Source organism: Mastigoproctus giganteus, chromosome 4 (genome assembly GCF_048544385.1).
Source record: "Mastigoproctus giganteus isolate SK-2022 chromosome 4, ASM4854438v1, whole genome shotgun sequence".
NCBI classification, from domain to species: domain Eukaryota; kingdom Metazoa; phylum Arthropoda; class Arachnida; order Uropygi; family Thelyphonidae; genus Mastigoproctus; species Mastigoproctus giganteus.
The window spans coordinates 128,339,643-128,357,860 of record NC_143578.1 but is presented as its reverse complement, the minus strand read 5'-3'; the positions used below and the strand labels follow the sequence as shown (position 1 = coordinate 128,357,860).

General features: G+C 36.4%; 1 protein-coding gene across 1 annotated transcript in view; it reads right to left on the bottom strand.

Moving 5' to 3' along the window:
* Positions 1-18,218, bottom strand: part of LOC150087054 (transcriptional regulator protein Pur-beta-like) — a 459,340-nt gene that overhangs the window by 126,947 nt on the left and 314,175 nt on the right. The window contains exon 3 of the mRNA XM_090372917.1: positions 13,146-13,248. Within this exon, the coding sequence (XP_090229043.1) occupies positions 13,146-13,248 (103 nt within the window). The remainder of the gene's footprint in view (positions 1-13,145; positions 13,249-18,218) is intronic.

Sequence of the window (18,218 nt, the reverse complement as noted above, 5' to 3'; positions counted from 1 at the left end):
ATACGAGAAGCAGTGAAGCGATTGGCACCAATGTTTTGTTTGTTTGTTTTTAGAAGCATTAGCAACTAAGGCCATATTGCTCAGGGGATATGCAGAGGTCATTCCCTGACCTTTCAGCATCCTCTGTATTTGGTGGTCACGGGCTCGAACCCCGGTCTAATCAAGAAGCGTGTGCTACGCACTGCTGCTCTTGCCCACCTGGCTACGGAGGCACCTGGCACCAATGAAGTCAACTATAATAACCAAGGCTATGAAATGCAAATCCGTTTTAACTGTACAATAACATGCATTTTTTTCTTTCCTTTGATGTTTTCTTTTCTTATGTGTCACTCTGGCTGCTTCACCGCTGTCCCCAGATAAAGTTTTTAATTGAACTAATTAAAAATATATAACTGTTTTTCTTCATTCTTCTGGGGGTTTTGTAATTTTAATGTGGATTTTGTAATTTTGGCATATCAGGCATATAGTAGCAATATTTTATTAGTCATTTCCGAGTTAGTTACGTAAAACTCGACTTACATAAGTAGTCTTGGAATGTATCTGTTACGTATGTTGGGTCTTGCTGTATTTTTGGATTAACTGGGAACTTTTTTTACCATCTCTCCCATAAAATCGAGTCTATTGTAGTATAAAAAAATCTGTTTTATTCACTCAATTCCACAATGCAATGAAATAATGTTAAGAGAAGGGCCTAAAAACATAGCTAGAACCTCTAACAAAAAAACCTTCCTCAGAAGGAAATATCCACGTAGTCATCTTATCCAAAACACGATACAGGAAGTTAAAAATAAACTCAACAATCAACTAAGAAAAAACAGTTAACCACAAACAAAATAATTGTTCTCCCATATCATAAACAATTAGTGAGGAAAATCAGGAATGTATTCACAGGCACAGATTTTTCCTTAATATTCTCTTTTTATAATAAAATTAACACCTTTTTCAACAATTACAAAAATAACTACAAATACAATATTTCAGATACAAATAACATAGTATATCTAACGCATTGTCAAGACTGAAATACATCCAACACCAGAGTGTATTACCACCAAGCAAGTCAGGGCATCACACCATGGAACTCAGTTGCCATAGTCACTCAAAACCACCAACCCAAGACTGATTCTGCAATAATCTTCCCTAAACTCAGTTCCAACTATAAATTAACTATTGTCGAATCTCTTGCAATAGAATGGTTTAAACAAAATACACAACAATGTTCTGATTTTAAAGCTGAACTTCCTACTATCCCTTAACCAATATGTAACCTAAGGAACAAAGTTCCCATATAAAATTGAGTTGCATCATGGAAATGGGCAGTGGTCCTCATGTAACACCACTCTTCTTAACCAAGTGATGATGATTACGAACGTTCCTGTTCGAGTTATTAGTCCGATTTTAAGCATTATACGTGACGAGCACAGAGTTTAGTGCACTCAATGTGATTCCAATTTAATAGTTAATTTCCTTTTAATTCATTAACAACATAATGGCCAGGAGGTAAGTTCTGCAATTGTAGGTTCTCATTTTTATTAATGTCAATAAATCGACTAAGGCGCATTTAGGGCTAGAGCCTCAAGCTGCGAACAAATTTAGACTATGTATATAAAGTGCTTAGCATCATAATACACAGCCATTTCTGAATAAACAGAAAATTTTTAAGGTGGCATCGTTTTAGGTTATATCTCATATTGTGAATACCTTCACAACGAGTTGCCATGATATTGCACTACTTCGAATAAGTAACGCTTCACCTAAGGAGAAGACTAGTGTTACTTATTCTCAGATAGGTACCACCACCACCCAGACAGCACTGTTTCAGGGCTATTTGGCCCTTCGTCAGTGAGTGGGTAGGTACCCAAGTGATGCAATGATGGCAAAAACAGTTATGAAGTATAACTCCACAATATGAGAGATGCCTGATGGTACATCAGGCATCTCTCATATTGTGCATCAGGCATCTCTCATATCTCACAATATGAGAGATGCCTGATGGTACATCAGGCATCTCTCATATTGTGGAGTTATACTTCATAACTCCACAGTTATACTTCATTTCTGAATAAACAGAAAATTTTTAAGGTGGCATCGTTTTAGGTTATATCTCATATTGTGAATACCTTCACAACGAGTTGCCATGATATTGCACTACTTCGAATAAGTAACGCTTCACCTAAGGAGAAGACTAGTGTTACTTATTCTCAGATAGGTACCACCACCCAGACAGCACTGTTTCAGGGCTATTTGGCCCTTCGTCAGTGAGTGGGTAGGTACCCAAGTGATGCAATGATGGCAAAAACAGTTATGAAGTATAACTCCACAATATGAGAGATGCCTGATGGTACATCAGGCATCTCTCATATTGTGCATCAGGCATCTCTCATATTGTGCATCAGGCATCTCTCATATTGTGGAGTTATACTTCATAACTGTTTTTGCCATCATTGCATCACTTGGGTACCTACCCACTCACTGACGAAGGGCCAAATAGCCCTGAAACAGTGCTGTCTGGGTGGTGGTACCTATCTGAGAATAAGTAACACTAGTCTTCTCCTTAGGTGAAGCGTTACTTATTCGAAGTAGTGCAATATCATGGCAACTCGTTGTGAAGGTATTCACAATATGAGATATAACCTAAAACGATGCCACCTTAAAAATTTTCTGTTTATTCAGAAATGGCTGTGTATTATGATGCTAAGCACTTTATATACATGTCAATAAATCGTTAAAATACTTAAAGAATAATATTTATAACAGTTTTAAAACAAATAAATTAGTTTATTTTATTAAGAAACTGTCTGAGATTTACATATAAGTTCTCTCCAGACTTCAAGCAGGACCTTGGTTAAGAGTACTGTTTCTCAAAGCAGAATGTGGATGAGGTATGCTTGAGACAGTTACTCTGATGTGTGTGTGTGTGTGTGTGTGTGTGTTTTCTGCCCAATTAACTATATCATATAAACTTGATGAAGAAAGATAATGACAAAGTTTGGAACTAGATGGACACCACTATCTTCCCCAAACAATACTGTTTTAAGAACAAAATCCTACTACACATCTACTTATCCAAGTCTCTATTCTTGTCAATGAACATCCATTTACAGGGTGATTCAAAATTTGAGCAACCAAAATATCAGTAATTAAAATTTGTTAATTCTTTTCTATCAAATTATACAATCAAATAATTACAGTAAACATTGAAAATGCTAGCTTGAATAAATGCCCAGATTTATTTCATCATATTCAATGACACTTTTTCTAATGATCGAACATCTGGTTGCAATTTCATCTGAATGTAAGCTTTCAGTTCAACCAGCGTGTGTGTTTCTTATAAATGCAAGTACAGGTAGTTATCGACTTTACAAGTTAATTAGTTCTTAGCGCGCTTGTAAAGTGGGAATTTATTTCCTATAGACATAAGGTTAAAAATAAGGGTTCCGTTCTCAACAATGATTGATTTATCGAAAGAAATGAAAATGTAGCATGTAAAATCAAGCAAATTATAATAATATAGAAATTATTTATGACTTACAGACGTTAAAGAATGTTTATTCTTCATCATCATCAAATAAATGCACATTCGTTGATCACTCATTATTGGCTCGGCACTCGCTGGTTTGTTGCACAAGGAGTCTTCTTCTTCAGAAATGCTTCAAGAGGCGTTTATTTCCAAGATAAACTTCTCTTTTAATTATAAATTTTATGATTGCATGCATAAGCATTTTTTAACGGCACACACAAATTGTAACTAACACGATTCGCGAGGAGTAGCACATTTATGAAGCTTAAAAAAATAATAATAAAAAAAAAAAAAGGAATGAAGAGAAGATTCTGAAAATTCATTTATGTTTTTTATACAATTGAAGATTTCAGTAAAGGAGAAACACATTTCACCATTATAATGTAAAAACCACCCAATTCCAGCTATCTGTATTTTCGCAAATGCAAGGAGATCTAGTTTACTACCAGTTTATAATTGCTTGCAGTAACAGAAAAGCCCAATAAACCGGAAAGTGCAAATTGTTTTATGGCCATGACCTCCAGAAATGTGTTTTAGAAAAATATCATAAAGCCGTTTAAAATTGATTCTTATAAAGGAACATATGATTAGCATTAGCATTAGCATTAGCAGAGGCATATGATGCAAGAAAGCAAGCTTATTCAGCATCAGCCAAAAAAAAAAAAAAAAAACACACCACTCCCATTTCACCCCTCCGTTCGTTCGAAATACCTGTCCAGTTGAGCTTTAAATTTGTTTAGGCTATCAACTTCAACAACAAGTGATGGAAGTCGGTTCCACCAACCAACCACCCGCTGGCCAAAGGCAAATTTCCGCACATCTATCCGACATCCGTCCTTCCTCAATTTGAATTTATGCCCTCTGAGGTGATTATTCTGAGAAAGATGAAGAATCCCATTGGCATTGAGCATGCTCAAACCATTCAAAGCCTTATACACCTCTATCAGATCACCTCGCCGGTGCCTAGTCTCCAGACTCTGTAATTTGCAAAACTTAAGCCTTTCTTCGTAAGAGCAACCCTTTGTTCCATTTACTAATCTTGTTGCCCTTCTCTGTACCCGTTCCAGCAGCTCTACATCCTTCTTGAAATGAGGCCTCCAGACCTGTATACAGTACTCAAGATGTGGCCTTACCATTGCCTTATACAAGGGAATAATCACCTCCTTATCCCTGCTAGAAAAATTCCTGTATATCATTGACAAGACACCATGCGCTACTCTTGCAGCTCGTCTGCACTGCTCAGAGAACTTCATATCTGCCTGCACAATTACCCCCAGGTCCTTTTCATTCTCCACCACTGTCAGTGTAGTACCGCAGAGTTGATACGTTGCTCTGGGGTTACTGTTTCCCATATGCAGCACTTTACATTTGTCGATGTTAAACCTCATTTGCCACCTCTCAGCCCATCTGTTCAACCTTTCCAGATCCTGTTGCAGCAGCATAGCGTCAGTATTGTCCTTAACGACCCTGCCAACCTTTGTATCATCTGCAAACTTGGACATTAAACTTGATATCCCATCATCAATATCATTCATAAACACCGAAAACAACAACGGACCCAACACTGAACCTTGAGGAACTCCACTAATAACATTAGTCCACGTTGAGCAGTGTCCATTGATTACCACTCTCTGTCTTCTGCCACTCAACCATCCCCTTATCCATAGCAGCAATTTGCCTCCAATGCCACACTGCTCCAATTTGTGCAGCAGTCTTCCATGTGCAACAGTATCAAAAGCCTTTCTAAGATCCAAATATATAATATCAAAGTTATTCCCTGCATCCAGTTCTTTTGTGACTACATCATAGTATCCAATCAAATTGGTCAGGCAAGACCTGCCCTTAACAAAACCATGCTGCGTCTGAGCTATAACTGAATTCTTGTCTAGATGATCCTGCAGTGCTTCTTTAACCAGTGCCTCCATTAATTTACCTGGAACAGAAGTTAAACTAACAGGTCTATAATTACTTGTGTCAGCCTTTGATCCTCCTTTGTGAATTGGGGTTACATTTGCACATCTCCAGTCTATGGGCACCTCCCCTGAGTCCAAAGAAGCTCTCATAATTATGGCTAGGGGTTTGCATACTTCCTTTGCTGCCTCCTTTAATATAACTGGATAGATCCCATCCACCCCAGGTGCCTTTTTTATGTTTATCCTCAACAATCTCTCCTCCACTTTCCTCTCAGTTATTACAAAATCATCCAGCTCACTGCCAATGTTTACTTTACCTACATCATTCTCCTTCCTGAATAACTCCTCATGCGTGAATGTAGATGCAAAATACTCGTTTAGATTGTTAGCCACCTGAGCAGGATCCTCAACTGTTGAACCATCAATATCCAGTGGACCAATCTGATTCATCCCTTTCCTTTTCGAGTTCAAGTATGTAAAAAACTCTTTTCTGTTTTTCTTTGCATCCTTTGCCAAGGATTTTTCATAGTCTGCCTTTGCCTGCCTAATCTCCTTTGTGACTTGGTTACAGACCAACTTATATCTATCATAGGCTTCCATGTCACCCATTAATTTGTATGTATCCCATGCATTTTTCTTCTCTGCCACATGTCTCATTAGTTCATCTGACAACCATTTAGGCCTAAACCTTGAACAATAAAATGATGAAATTGATAATGATGAAAATGTAGAGCATTTTAATGATTTGAATTAGTAACTAATACAATTTACAAACCATGCTCATGACCTTTTATAAGACCTTAAGGTCACGCTCGTAGCCTTAAAAATTACATTTTAGAGATATAAATAGCTTAGTTTTCAACTTCCGAGATCTTGAAACAAATTACCAAAAAACAATGTGTTATTGGGTTCACATTACGGTATTTTAACAATACAATGGTGTCTCTAGAACTGATTAATGTTGCAAGCGGGGTACACTGTATTGTATATCTACGCATGTGGTTTGAAATGTAGGATTTATGAATGCTTAACATTCATTTTTTGCAATTAATGTTCACATTTTCGATTTTGTTAATACTTGATACTTGGGGAAAAAAACTCGTAAACTTGTAAAGTGAGAACTGCCTGTATTCAAATGGTTATTGTCTTTTATAATCCTTATTTTAAGTCCGAATTTTTATACACTTGGTTTTTCAACAAGCCCCACAAGTAGAACAAAGCTTCATCACTGAAGAAAACACAGCCCAAAATGCTAATTTCATTTGAATCAACAAAGGCACCAAAAAAAAGCAACAATAACACAATCTTGTTTCTAAAATTTTAAATTTGGGCATAACATGAATATATATAAATGAAGGCTTAACTTCTTATGAGCTCTTTGTGTACTTGATCAAGACATACCTGTTTGCAATTCAAGGTCTTTCCAATGATTATTTTGCATGACACAGCAATAAATGTTAATTAAATTCTTTACATTTTGATCTGCTTAGTAATGAAGGGTGCCCGATTCTTCTTTTATTTTTATTTTTTTTTGTCACAAATGCTACCTGTTTCTTAAAAATGGATTTCTAATCATGAGATTGTTGATTTGTTTAGTACTAGTGAATTAAGAATTTTCTCAAAACTTGGTTTTGTCATTCACATGCGATTTTGAACAAAAGCATAACTGCTCAACAAAAACACAATCAGACAGGGGATGTGCCTTAATGGTTTCATCCTGGGGGGGCATAAAGGGATGAGTTTGCGCAAAGTAACCTAATATCCACTGTTCTGCATGTGGCTCTGTAAAACTGCTTATAGTTAGCAAAATGAGGAAATTAGCTTTTTCATTTAGTGTTGTGCAAATTTTGAATCATCCTGCAGATAACAACCCAAAAGCTGGGATACCATCATACATAGCAAACTATGAACAGCTAGCTGCCAAAATTTCAAAAATAACAAAACTATTCAATAAGAATAATCGATTTTGTGTATGATTATGCCTCCCCCTCCCAACCCAGAAGGTGTTCCTTTACCAATGGAGATAATAGAGAACTGCTGTTTTAACCGATTATTTTCCTGGAATACTTTATAAAATACATCAACAGATTGTACTAAAATCAGCAACTCCTCTGTTATAACTGCAAATTCTAGTTTACTTCCACAAAATCAAAAGAGAGCTTTAGTATTAAGTCCTTCACTCAATGTCATGACAGACAATAGCAGCTTTATTCTCTATGAGGATTCCACCATAGTGAGAATGTAGATGCTGAATGTAGATAATGAGGATTCCACCACAGAGTGTAGATGCTGAAACCTTTTCAGCATCTACACTCCCATGCAATAACATTCTCCTTTATGAGGAGTAACATTTTATACTAAATAGGATACTTGTAGCAACTGTGTATTCAGTAATAAAATTTACACTTTTAGCAGTTATGATGTTGATGCTTTGAGAAGCATAAATATCTCACACACACACACACAAAATGAATAGGGTGAACAAAAAGAGTAGAAACTATGGAAACTGCAGGGGAACAAATACAGAAACTTTTAAATAGCAAGTGCAAAGCAGCAGAAACTAATTTCACTGGAATATATACTACACTAAGGATGTAAAAATAATACCAGTAACTGCAACAAGGATAGTAATATAAGATGGAATTAGTAACAGCAGTAGTAGTGGCAAATGATATAATAAGGCAAGCTTATATAATGTCAGTAAAAAAAAAAAAAAAAACACTACATACTTTTCCTATTTGTCTAGTCCTTCCTCGAATTTATTCAAACCATTCACTTACACAACAACAGATGGAAGTCTGTTCCAACAATCAACCACCTGCTGGCTGAAGGCAAACTTCCGCACATCTGTCCTGCAACCATCCTTCTTCAAATTAAATTTATATCCCTCATGTGTGTGTGTGTGTAGTCTCAGCAAGAGGAAGAATGCCATGAACATTTAGTTTACTCAATCCATCCAAGGCCTTAAAATACCTCAATAGATCTCTCTGTAGGTGCCTAGTATCCAAAGGCTGCAACTGGAAAAACTGAAGCCTTTCTAGGTAAGAGCACCCTTTCCAGCAAGACTACATCCTTCCTAAAGTGAAGCCTCCAGACCTCTTTACGGTACTCAAGATGCGGCCAAACCATGGCCTTGTACAAGGAAATAATCACCTACTTACCCCTGCTAGCAACGTTTCTGTATATCACTGACAAAACCACATGAGCTATTCTGGCAACATGTCTGCACGGATCAGAAAACTCCATATCTAGCTGCACATTTACCTCCATGTCTTTTTCATTCTCCACTACCCTGAGTGTAGTACCATACAGTTGGTATGTTACTCTGGGGTTACTGCTACTCATATGCAGTACTTTGCATTTGTTAATGTTAAAACACTGTCAATCTTTTTTCTTTTTTAATGGACTGCATTACTTGGGGCTTAACATACCTGCTGTGTCTGCCTGTCTCTCACCTTGTTCTTTCAGTAATGGAAAGACAGTTGCAGTGTGATTATGAGTACAATTAATCTGTTTATCTATTACATATTGTTTATTTCTTTCTGTGTTTTGCTTAGCATTGTACCATATTGTTAAAATATTTAAGAAGCACCTTGACAATTTTTGCTATGTGTGCGGATGGTTTATAACAAAAACTCAGAAGTAAAAAAATCTACAGAATTACTAAATGCACATATTCTTTGTATGGTTGCAAGATTGGTGATCAGGACAAAACTTAGGCTACAAATATGTACTATGCTGTATTACCTGCACCACAAATCTAATAATGTGGCTAAATGGGAAAATTAAAAATATGCCTTTCACTGTTCCTATCATGTGGTGAGAATAGAGCAACCATATTGGTGACTGCTATTTCTGCATGACAAAAATATCAGAGATGGATATCCAGAAAAAAAGCAAGCACAACACCAAATATTCTAATATATCATCTGCAATAGGATTTGTTCTACATAATGAAGAACTGGCAATACCAGACCCCCCAAGTCACTGGATAAAGAAAGCAATGATGAATATAGTGATGATTCTTGTGTTGAAGACTTTGTTGGCCCTCTAATTACACATATTTGGCTACCAACCATAAAATTATAATGTGCTGCACTTCATTAAGCAAAAAGAGTTGAATGACTTTATTCATGATTTTAATTTATCTAAACACCACGAAAAACACCTTGGTTCCAGGTTAGTGAAAGTTACCTGAAACAGGAACAAAAATCATAGAATATCTAAAATGTCACAAAGCATTTTCAGAATATTTTGTTGTGGAAAACGGTATACATTTCTGTAAAGATATTAGTATGCTGAACGAACTGGGCATTGAACACTATCCTAATGAATGCCACATATTTACTGATGTCTTAGAATTAAGTTTAAAAGCAGTATTGCTGCACAATGGAAATGCACTGCCATTTGTTTTTCTACTCCTCCTTGTTGTTGACTTAAAAATAACATATAAAAGTTCAAGATCCTGAGTGCAGTAAAGTAATATGACTTTGCTTGGAATGTCTGTGGTGATCCTATGGTAACTGGATTACTCATCGATTTACTGTAAATAATCCAATCCCAAAACATTATACTGTGCAGCAGTGGGAAAAGAGGGAGGAATTTTTACCAGGGAGAAGTAGCACAAAATATGTGTCACTAGTTGAACCAAAAAAAATGATTTTCTTCCATCTTTGTATATAAGCTTGTATTAATGAAGAATTTTATTGAGGCTCTGGATAAAGAAGAAATTGGATTCTGCTACCCGAGGGAAGTGTTCCAATTTAATAAATATAAAACAAAAAAAGAAGGAATTTTCATTGAGCCTCAAATAAAGAAACTCCAAAAATGTGATGAAACAAAGCTACAGGAAATTAGCAGCTTGGCAATCATTTAAAGCAGTTGTGCATGGATTTCTTGGAAGAAAAGAAGATAATTATGACTATCTGCTATCAACTTTACTGTAACGTTATAAAGATATGGACTGTTGAATGTCTGTTAAAATTCAATTTCTTCGCTCCCATCCCACCTTATTTCCTCAAAGATAGGGAGATACAAGTGATAAGCAAGGGGAAACTCTTTCATCAGGACATATACTTTTGGTATGCTACAATGGGAGATTACTGGTTTCTTAAGAGGAAAAATAAAATGGACTCAAAACTCTGAGTGGAAAACATTTCTAAGGAAGTAGAAGGTATATAATACATTATATCTTTGATCAAAGTATTTTAAAATTAATAAATGAATGAACTCAATTTTAAGGTAGCATACACTGCCCTACCATTAATATCCAGACACCTGCATATCTATAAATTTAGATATGTTATGTTTCTTTACTGTGCTGAAGTGCAATAATGTGTGCTGAAGCCTTTATGATAACCTCTAGTCTCTGTGGAACACTGTCTACCAACTTTTTTGTAAATAAAATTTGATATTTTCTGCCTTCTTTGATATTTGGCTTTCAAAACTGTTACCAGTTCAGCTCTGTTTTCTTGGTAGTCTCTCCTCACATGCACACAACAATCCAATTCATTCCCAGAGATGTTCTCTATAGGAAATAGGGCACTACTCTGGGCCTGGCCAGTCAAGCTTATCAACACTCACGTCCTGAAGCCAGTCCATCACAATGCGAGCAGTATCACACGGAGCATTGATCAGCTGATACAAGTATAGGCCTTTTGTAATGTGTTGTCACAATATAGGTAACACATTATTGTTCAAGACATCAAGATAGACCTTGACATGCATTGTTCTGTTCAAAGCAATCAATGGTCTCAGGGCAAACCACAAAAAATAGACCGAGGCCATCACGATGCTTCCTCCAAATTTCACTATCAGAATGATACGGTCGAGCAGATAGCCTTATCCCAGCAACTGCCACACCCAGGCATGACGGTCAAACTGGTAGACCACATACCAAGATTTTTTACTCCAAAGCACAGGTTTCCATTGGTCTACAGTCTAAGAACAGTAGGCCTTAAACAAAGCTAGATGGCATCTGGCATTATTCAGGATGATTAGTGGCTTGTGGATGGCTACATGATTGTGGGAACTCATATCATGCAGTGGCTGCACACTATATGTACTTACAATTGTCCTAATCATCTCACTGAAGGTGTGTGTGCGCGCGACCGTACACACTGCAATGCCGACCTGCATCGTGAACAGATGTTATTTCACAGGGCTCTTCAGTCATGTTTGTTACTTCAGAAGTTTTCTAGTCATTTCATGATGATTTCAGCATCAATCGCTTCCATTTGCAGATCACACTACTTTTTCTTTTTTTTTTGTTAGTTGTTGGCGCATCCATCGGCTTCTGTGGCCATAATACACCTCCAAAAGTTTTTGCATCTTATTCTAATCCAAGCCCGAGGCAGGATTCGAACCCGCGACTTTGGGTTGCCAGGCAGGCACTTTACCCACCTGGCTAGCCTAGTCGGCAAATCACACTACTAATCACTGACCTATATCTTCAGTGCCATTGAAATGCCATGTACAGACTAATTGCAATGATAACTATTATCATTCTATGCTGGAAGTCTGATAAACGTGAATACTAGATACCAATTGTGGATCTTACATTCACAATTGTATTGTTGTCTCCTTGAAGGCTATGAGAATAATTTATAGTTGTGTCTGACACATCGTCCTTGTATAGGATGTGATCAACCATCAAAAGGATGCTCAGATATTAATATTAGGGCAGCGTATGTATTATTGTATGATATTTGAAACTGGCAATTCATTAATTTACTAAAATTTCACTATATCTTTTAATGGAGATGTGACAGAGAACAGAGACAATTTTGATATCGGCCAATCAATTTCCTTCAAAATCTGACACTTTTGGTCCATTGGAGAAAAGTTGCAAATTACTAATTATACATGCAGATTTTATACAGTGGCCAACAAAATTTATTTTTTTATTTTTTGTTGACCAGCATAACTGACAAAAGAAACCATTTTACGTCAACAATAATAACACAATACAATACATACTGATGCCATAAAAAGAGTTAACTCAATGCAAAACTTTTTAAGGATAGCAACAAGTTAATTTTACTAAGCCATAGAATGATTTAAAACTTTTTATCCTAATCATTATTCTTCTGACCATCAAATAACATTAAACATTAACTGTCTTCATAAAGTAATACAACAAACAGCAACTCACTAAGGAAATAAGATTCCTTATTAACAAGCAATAATTAACTTCAATAATCCACACGTAACAGCAAATCATTTAAATAATGAAGACAACTTCAGTTACATCTTCAAAACCAGAAAAACCTTAAAATAATGTTTTAAAGATACAACAACCATGTTATGAAAACTTAAGTTATCCCAATCCATTTTTATAGACTTTCTGTTTACTAAATTGTGTTTCTTATTAGTTGTTGGATTTCAATGATTTGAAAATCTTTCCCAATTTATTTAAGTGGTGGAATTCATTGGATAAAGTAATTATCACTCTGTACTAATTACTTTAGAGGTAGAGAATTCCTCACATCATATACATGTCTTCATGATTTTGCAATGTCTAGTCTAGGAATATGCCTCCAGCTCAAATAAAATGTCAATGTAACATCCACAATAACTCCAGAATATGAAAGCAAAACTTATTTCATAATCCCCCTTTTATCTTCTTTTTTTAAACACTTAACTGTTTCATGAGATCATTACTTGCTCATAATAATATCAGCCTTAATTTTAATTAAATTAGAAAAGCTCACCCAAAGAAGCATACAGTTCACTAAAGGACGTTAAGTGGTCTCTGAATTCAGCTGCTGTGGACATGGCTAATAATAATCGACTTTTTCTTCCTGCAGCTCCCACCTGGGGTAAAAACAATACGTGACATGAAAAGTCAATGAAAATTATGAAAAATTCAATAAAAGCAAATATGTTAAAATCCACACGTAACAGCAAATCATTTAAATAATGAAGACAACTTGCTCGTGACATTATATCACGTGACAATATATAGCAAAAAATTTAATCTGAGGGAATGCACTTTTGCCAAAACATGGCAATTTTCATGAAAGTATTCTCTATGATTAGCAGTTTTTATTTGTTTTTCCCATAATTACTTTGGTTCTATTTCTCTTACAATTCCATTTGTGCAAGTCATGGAATTTCCAGCTCCAAGAAACCGATAAGTTTTTGAAGACTTTTCCTGTTTTATTGACTTAACTGTCATATAAAATCATACTCTATAAGTAGCTTTATAGTCATATTTTATTTTTTAAATTTAGCTAGAGATTTTGTAGGTTAGTACTTAATATATGTAGAACCTTTGTTTCGTTTGAATCTTACCACCATTGTTATAGTTATAAAAAGACTGGAGGGGAAATCAAATTTAATTGTTGTAAATAGGTAGCTCTAAAGTTCGAATCAATTATTTTGGCATTAGTTAGATAACTTTATTATATATTATAATAAAAGTGGAACAGGACAAGGTTATGTCTTCTTTGGGCAAAATTAATGACACTGTACAGCAGATATTATCATTTAAGGGCACAAAAGGTTATATTGTACACATTGACACTAATGATATTAAGAGTAGGAGAGAAGCAGATTTACTTAACAAGTACAGGTCAATGTTGAAAAGATGTCGTGAATTAGGTTTAAATTAAAAAGTATCTGCAGATCTGCTCAGATACTATAGGAATTAGTATATGATGAGAGCTTAGTCGATCAATTTTGACCTGGACAGATTGTGCAAGGATAATGCAGTAGAATTTTTTTTCAGTGTGGTTTTTGCTTGTTAACAGGGGGGGGGGAGAGTTTGTTTGTTATATTAGCAACTAAGGCCATATTGCTCCGGGATATGCGGTGGTAATTCCTTGACCTTTCCGCATCCTCCATATTTGGTGGTGACGGGCTCGAACCCCGGTCTAATCAAGAAGCGTGTGCTATGCACTGCTGCTCCTTCCCACCTGGCTATGGAGGCGCCGAGAGAAAGAGAGAGAGAGAGAGAGAGAGAGAGAGAGAGAGAGAGTGCTTTCTACAGGTATGCAGATGCTATCAAGGCAGTTAGGTGGGTCAGAAAACTGCTAGCTTGAGGGGATACACAGACTAATAGATTAATAATAGCTGCAGGCAGAAATGCAATTAAGTCTTGCACTGCTTCTATTAGAATGAGCAGCAGCCTGGAAAACAAGGTGCTGGGGAGTTCAAGAACAGCTCGGAGTCATCGGGGAACAAGTAAATACACAGGCTGTGTTAGGGTAACTAAGAGTAAGAGCAGGTGCATGTATACTTGCATGTACACCAATGCTAGGAGTACAGTAAATAAATTTGATGAATTTGAAACACTGACATCAAAGGCAGATATTGTTGGGATATCACAGATGTGGTGTCACACAGATATAAAGAAGACAGAATTGGAATTTGGGTAGGAAGGGAGGAGGGGTTATGCTGTTAGTAAGAAACATAAAATCTAAGGCAGTGCATCAAGTTGACATGGGACAGTGAAATGTTGAGTCAGTCTGGTGTGACATAAGCAATGGGAAAGCAAAAATGAGGTTAGGAGTGTGTTACAGGCCTAATGGCTGTTGTGATGAGTACAATTAACAATTGTACAGGGAAATAGAGTAAGCCAGTAAATCAAAATGTCTTATAATGGGAGATTTTAACTTCCCAGATATTGGAACTTACGGGCTGGTCACTTGCACACTAGTAAGACTTTTGTGGATTTATTGGATGATTGTTTTCTGCAGCAGCATGTTCGAGAGGCAACCAGAGAGGATAATACTCTTGATCTGGTTATCAGCGGTGATCATTTGTGTAATAAGAATTTGCACATAAAGGAACCACTAGATGGCAGTGATCACAGTGTACTGATGTGGGATTTACTTAAAGATATAATTACCATCAGGGATAAAGGGAAGGGTTTTTTGCTTTCATAAAGGTGACTACATGGGTCTCAGACAGTTTTTAAATTCTGTACAGTAGGACCAACTGATGATATCACCAACAGCAAATTCTAAGTGGGAAGCACTGAAGGAACTAATCAAGGAAGTTACTATGCTTTTCATACCAATTAAGAAATACTGTTCAAGGTTTAGCCTAAATGGATGTTAGATGAACTAATGAGACTTGTGGCAGAGAAGAAAAATACATGGGATGCATATAAATTAACAAGTGACACAGGAGCCTATGGCACATATAAGCTAGTCTGTAATTACCCCAGGGGACTCACATCTGGTGAGCACAGGCTTGGAAAACCCAGGGTCCTGAGCTGGATATCATCATTCTTTTCTTGGTGATTCCTTCTGCTTCTCTCTCTCTCTCTCTCTCTCTCTCTCTCTCTCAGGGTAACTCGGGAATTTTTTTTTTTAGCTGATGCAGTATAAGCCTCAGGCTTCCTTGCACCATATGGCTGGTGATAATAATACTAATAATAAAAGATAAGGAATGAAGAAATAGCTAAAGCAGTACAAGATAAATATCTTAAATCTTTCTTCAATTTGAATTTATGCCCTCTCAGGTGATTATTCTGAGTAACAGGAAGAATCATATCGGCACTGAGCATGCTCAAACCATTCAACGCTTTATACACCTCTATCACAATTATCCCCAGGTCATTTTCATTCTCTACCACTGTCAGTGTAGTACCACAGAGTTCATATGTTGCTGTGAGGTTACTGTTTCCCATATGTAGTACTTTACATTTGTCAATGTTGAGTGACACTCCGATTTCTAGGCAAAATGATATATCTCTTTTGGGGATTACCCTGACTTCTAATCTCTCTTGGCACAAGCACATTACAAATATTGCTTCCTCTGCATCTAAAAATATTGGTTTTCTCTTTCACTCTTGGCATTACTTTTCTTCCAAAAAGCTGTTCAATCTGTACAAATCGCAAATCCGCCCTACCATAGAATATTGTTCCCACATCTGGGGTGGTGCCCTCAAAACCCCTCTCAGGCTTCTAGATTCCATTCAGAAGAGGGTAGTTAGGTTAATTAATGATTCATCTCTAACAGAATTTCTCCACTTGCTGTCTCACAGACGTACTGTTTCTGCTGCATGCCTTTTCTACAGATACTTCTATGGGTACTGTTTTTCTGAATTGGCTTCTATAATTTCCGCTCTCTCTCTCTTTCAAAACAGTCCGAAAACATGCCACCACCAGCCAACATCCATTTACTGTCCAACTTCAAACTCACAGAACCAACTTTTCATCTTCCTCATTTATTCATTTAACTGCTGTTTTCTAGAACAACCTTCCTTCATACATAATTCCTAAAAATTACAGTCTACAGAAGTTCAAGTATAATGTCAACAAATATCTTCTTTCGTCTTCTCAACCTCCAACCCAAGCATGGTATCAAGTACTATAGATTCTAATACCTCTGGTGTTTGGGGTTTTCATAAAAAAAAAAAAAAAAAAAGGGTAATAAACTCGATCCTGCTGCATTTTCTATAATACCAATAGCTGGAACTGTGTGGATTTCTACTTTATTATGGTGAAATGTGTTTCCCCTTTCATGAAATCTTCAATCATACAAATTTGTATGTGCAATTTGTGCATCCCGCTTGTTTGTTGTTAATGATTGCTTTTCTTTTTTACTGTTTTAAATTTTACAATCAAAAGTAAAATAATAATAAAATATCAGTGAATAGAAATATCAATCAAGCAAAACATATCTTTCAAGGTTATATTTACTGTAATATTTATTTATTTATTCAAAATTTAAGGGGTTTAAACCTGCGTTAGCAATTTTATTGGTTTTTTTTTTTTAATGAGTTGGTGTATTTAATACTATCCCCTTTCCCTTACGTAAAGGTCCGATCTGGTTTGTCCTGCACTTCTTGGCATTTATATATGTGAAGAATTCCTTATCTCCCCACCTCCCCTTTGCTCTGTTTGCTACTGCCTTTTCATAAACTGCCTTTGCCTATCGAACCTTTTCTGTGGCTCTATTACAGACCATCTTGTAGCTCTTATAGGTTTCAGTACTTTTTATTGCTCTGTAACCTTTCCATGCCACCTTTTTCTCCTCAAGTAATGTGGAAACTTCACTATTCATCCAACTTGGAACCCTCCTCGTGGAGTATTTTTTTTTTTTTTAAGGGTAAATGCGCATTCAAGGCATCTGTGACTGTTTTAAAAGCATACCACAGTTCAATTGTATTCATTCTCTATGCGATATCTACCCTGTTAATAGAGGCCATGTAGCACCTTAAGGCATCGTAATTTCCTTTTCTGAAATTATAACCCATTCCTTTGCCTTTTACTACTGCTACCTCTCTCATCATCATCCACCGTAGAACGCTGTCATCACTTCCTACTACTGGTTCCTCTACTGTCAGCCCTGTTGTTATGTCATCTGATTCATGGGTGATGATGAGGTCTAGGATATTCTCTTCTCTAGTACTTTCCCTGACATGTTGATACAAATAACAGTCATCTAATTAATTTAAAAATTTTGTTTCCAATGTCGAGTTTCCTTCCCATTTACTCCAATCAATTAGAGGCAAATTGAAACCACCCATAATAAGACATTGACGCTTACTTGCCCATTCCATTTGCATGTAAAGGCTTTCGTCATAATCTTCACAATCACCTGGTCTGTAGATTACTCCTACTCGCATTATACCTTTGTTTCTAACAATGTCACACCATACAGATTCTATACTAACATGTGAAACATCTGAATCCAGGAAAGCTATCGTTGCACTCAGGCTGCTTCTGATAAGAAGCATTACCCCACCACCCCTTCTATCTACCGTATCCTTCCTAAATACATTATATAAGCCATACTGAAACTCATCATCCCCAATTTCTGGGTGGCAC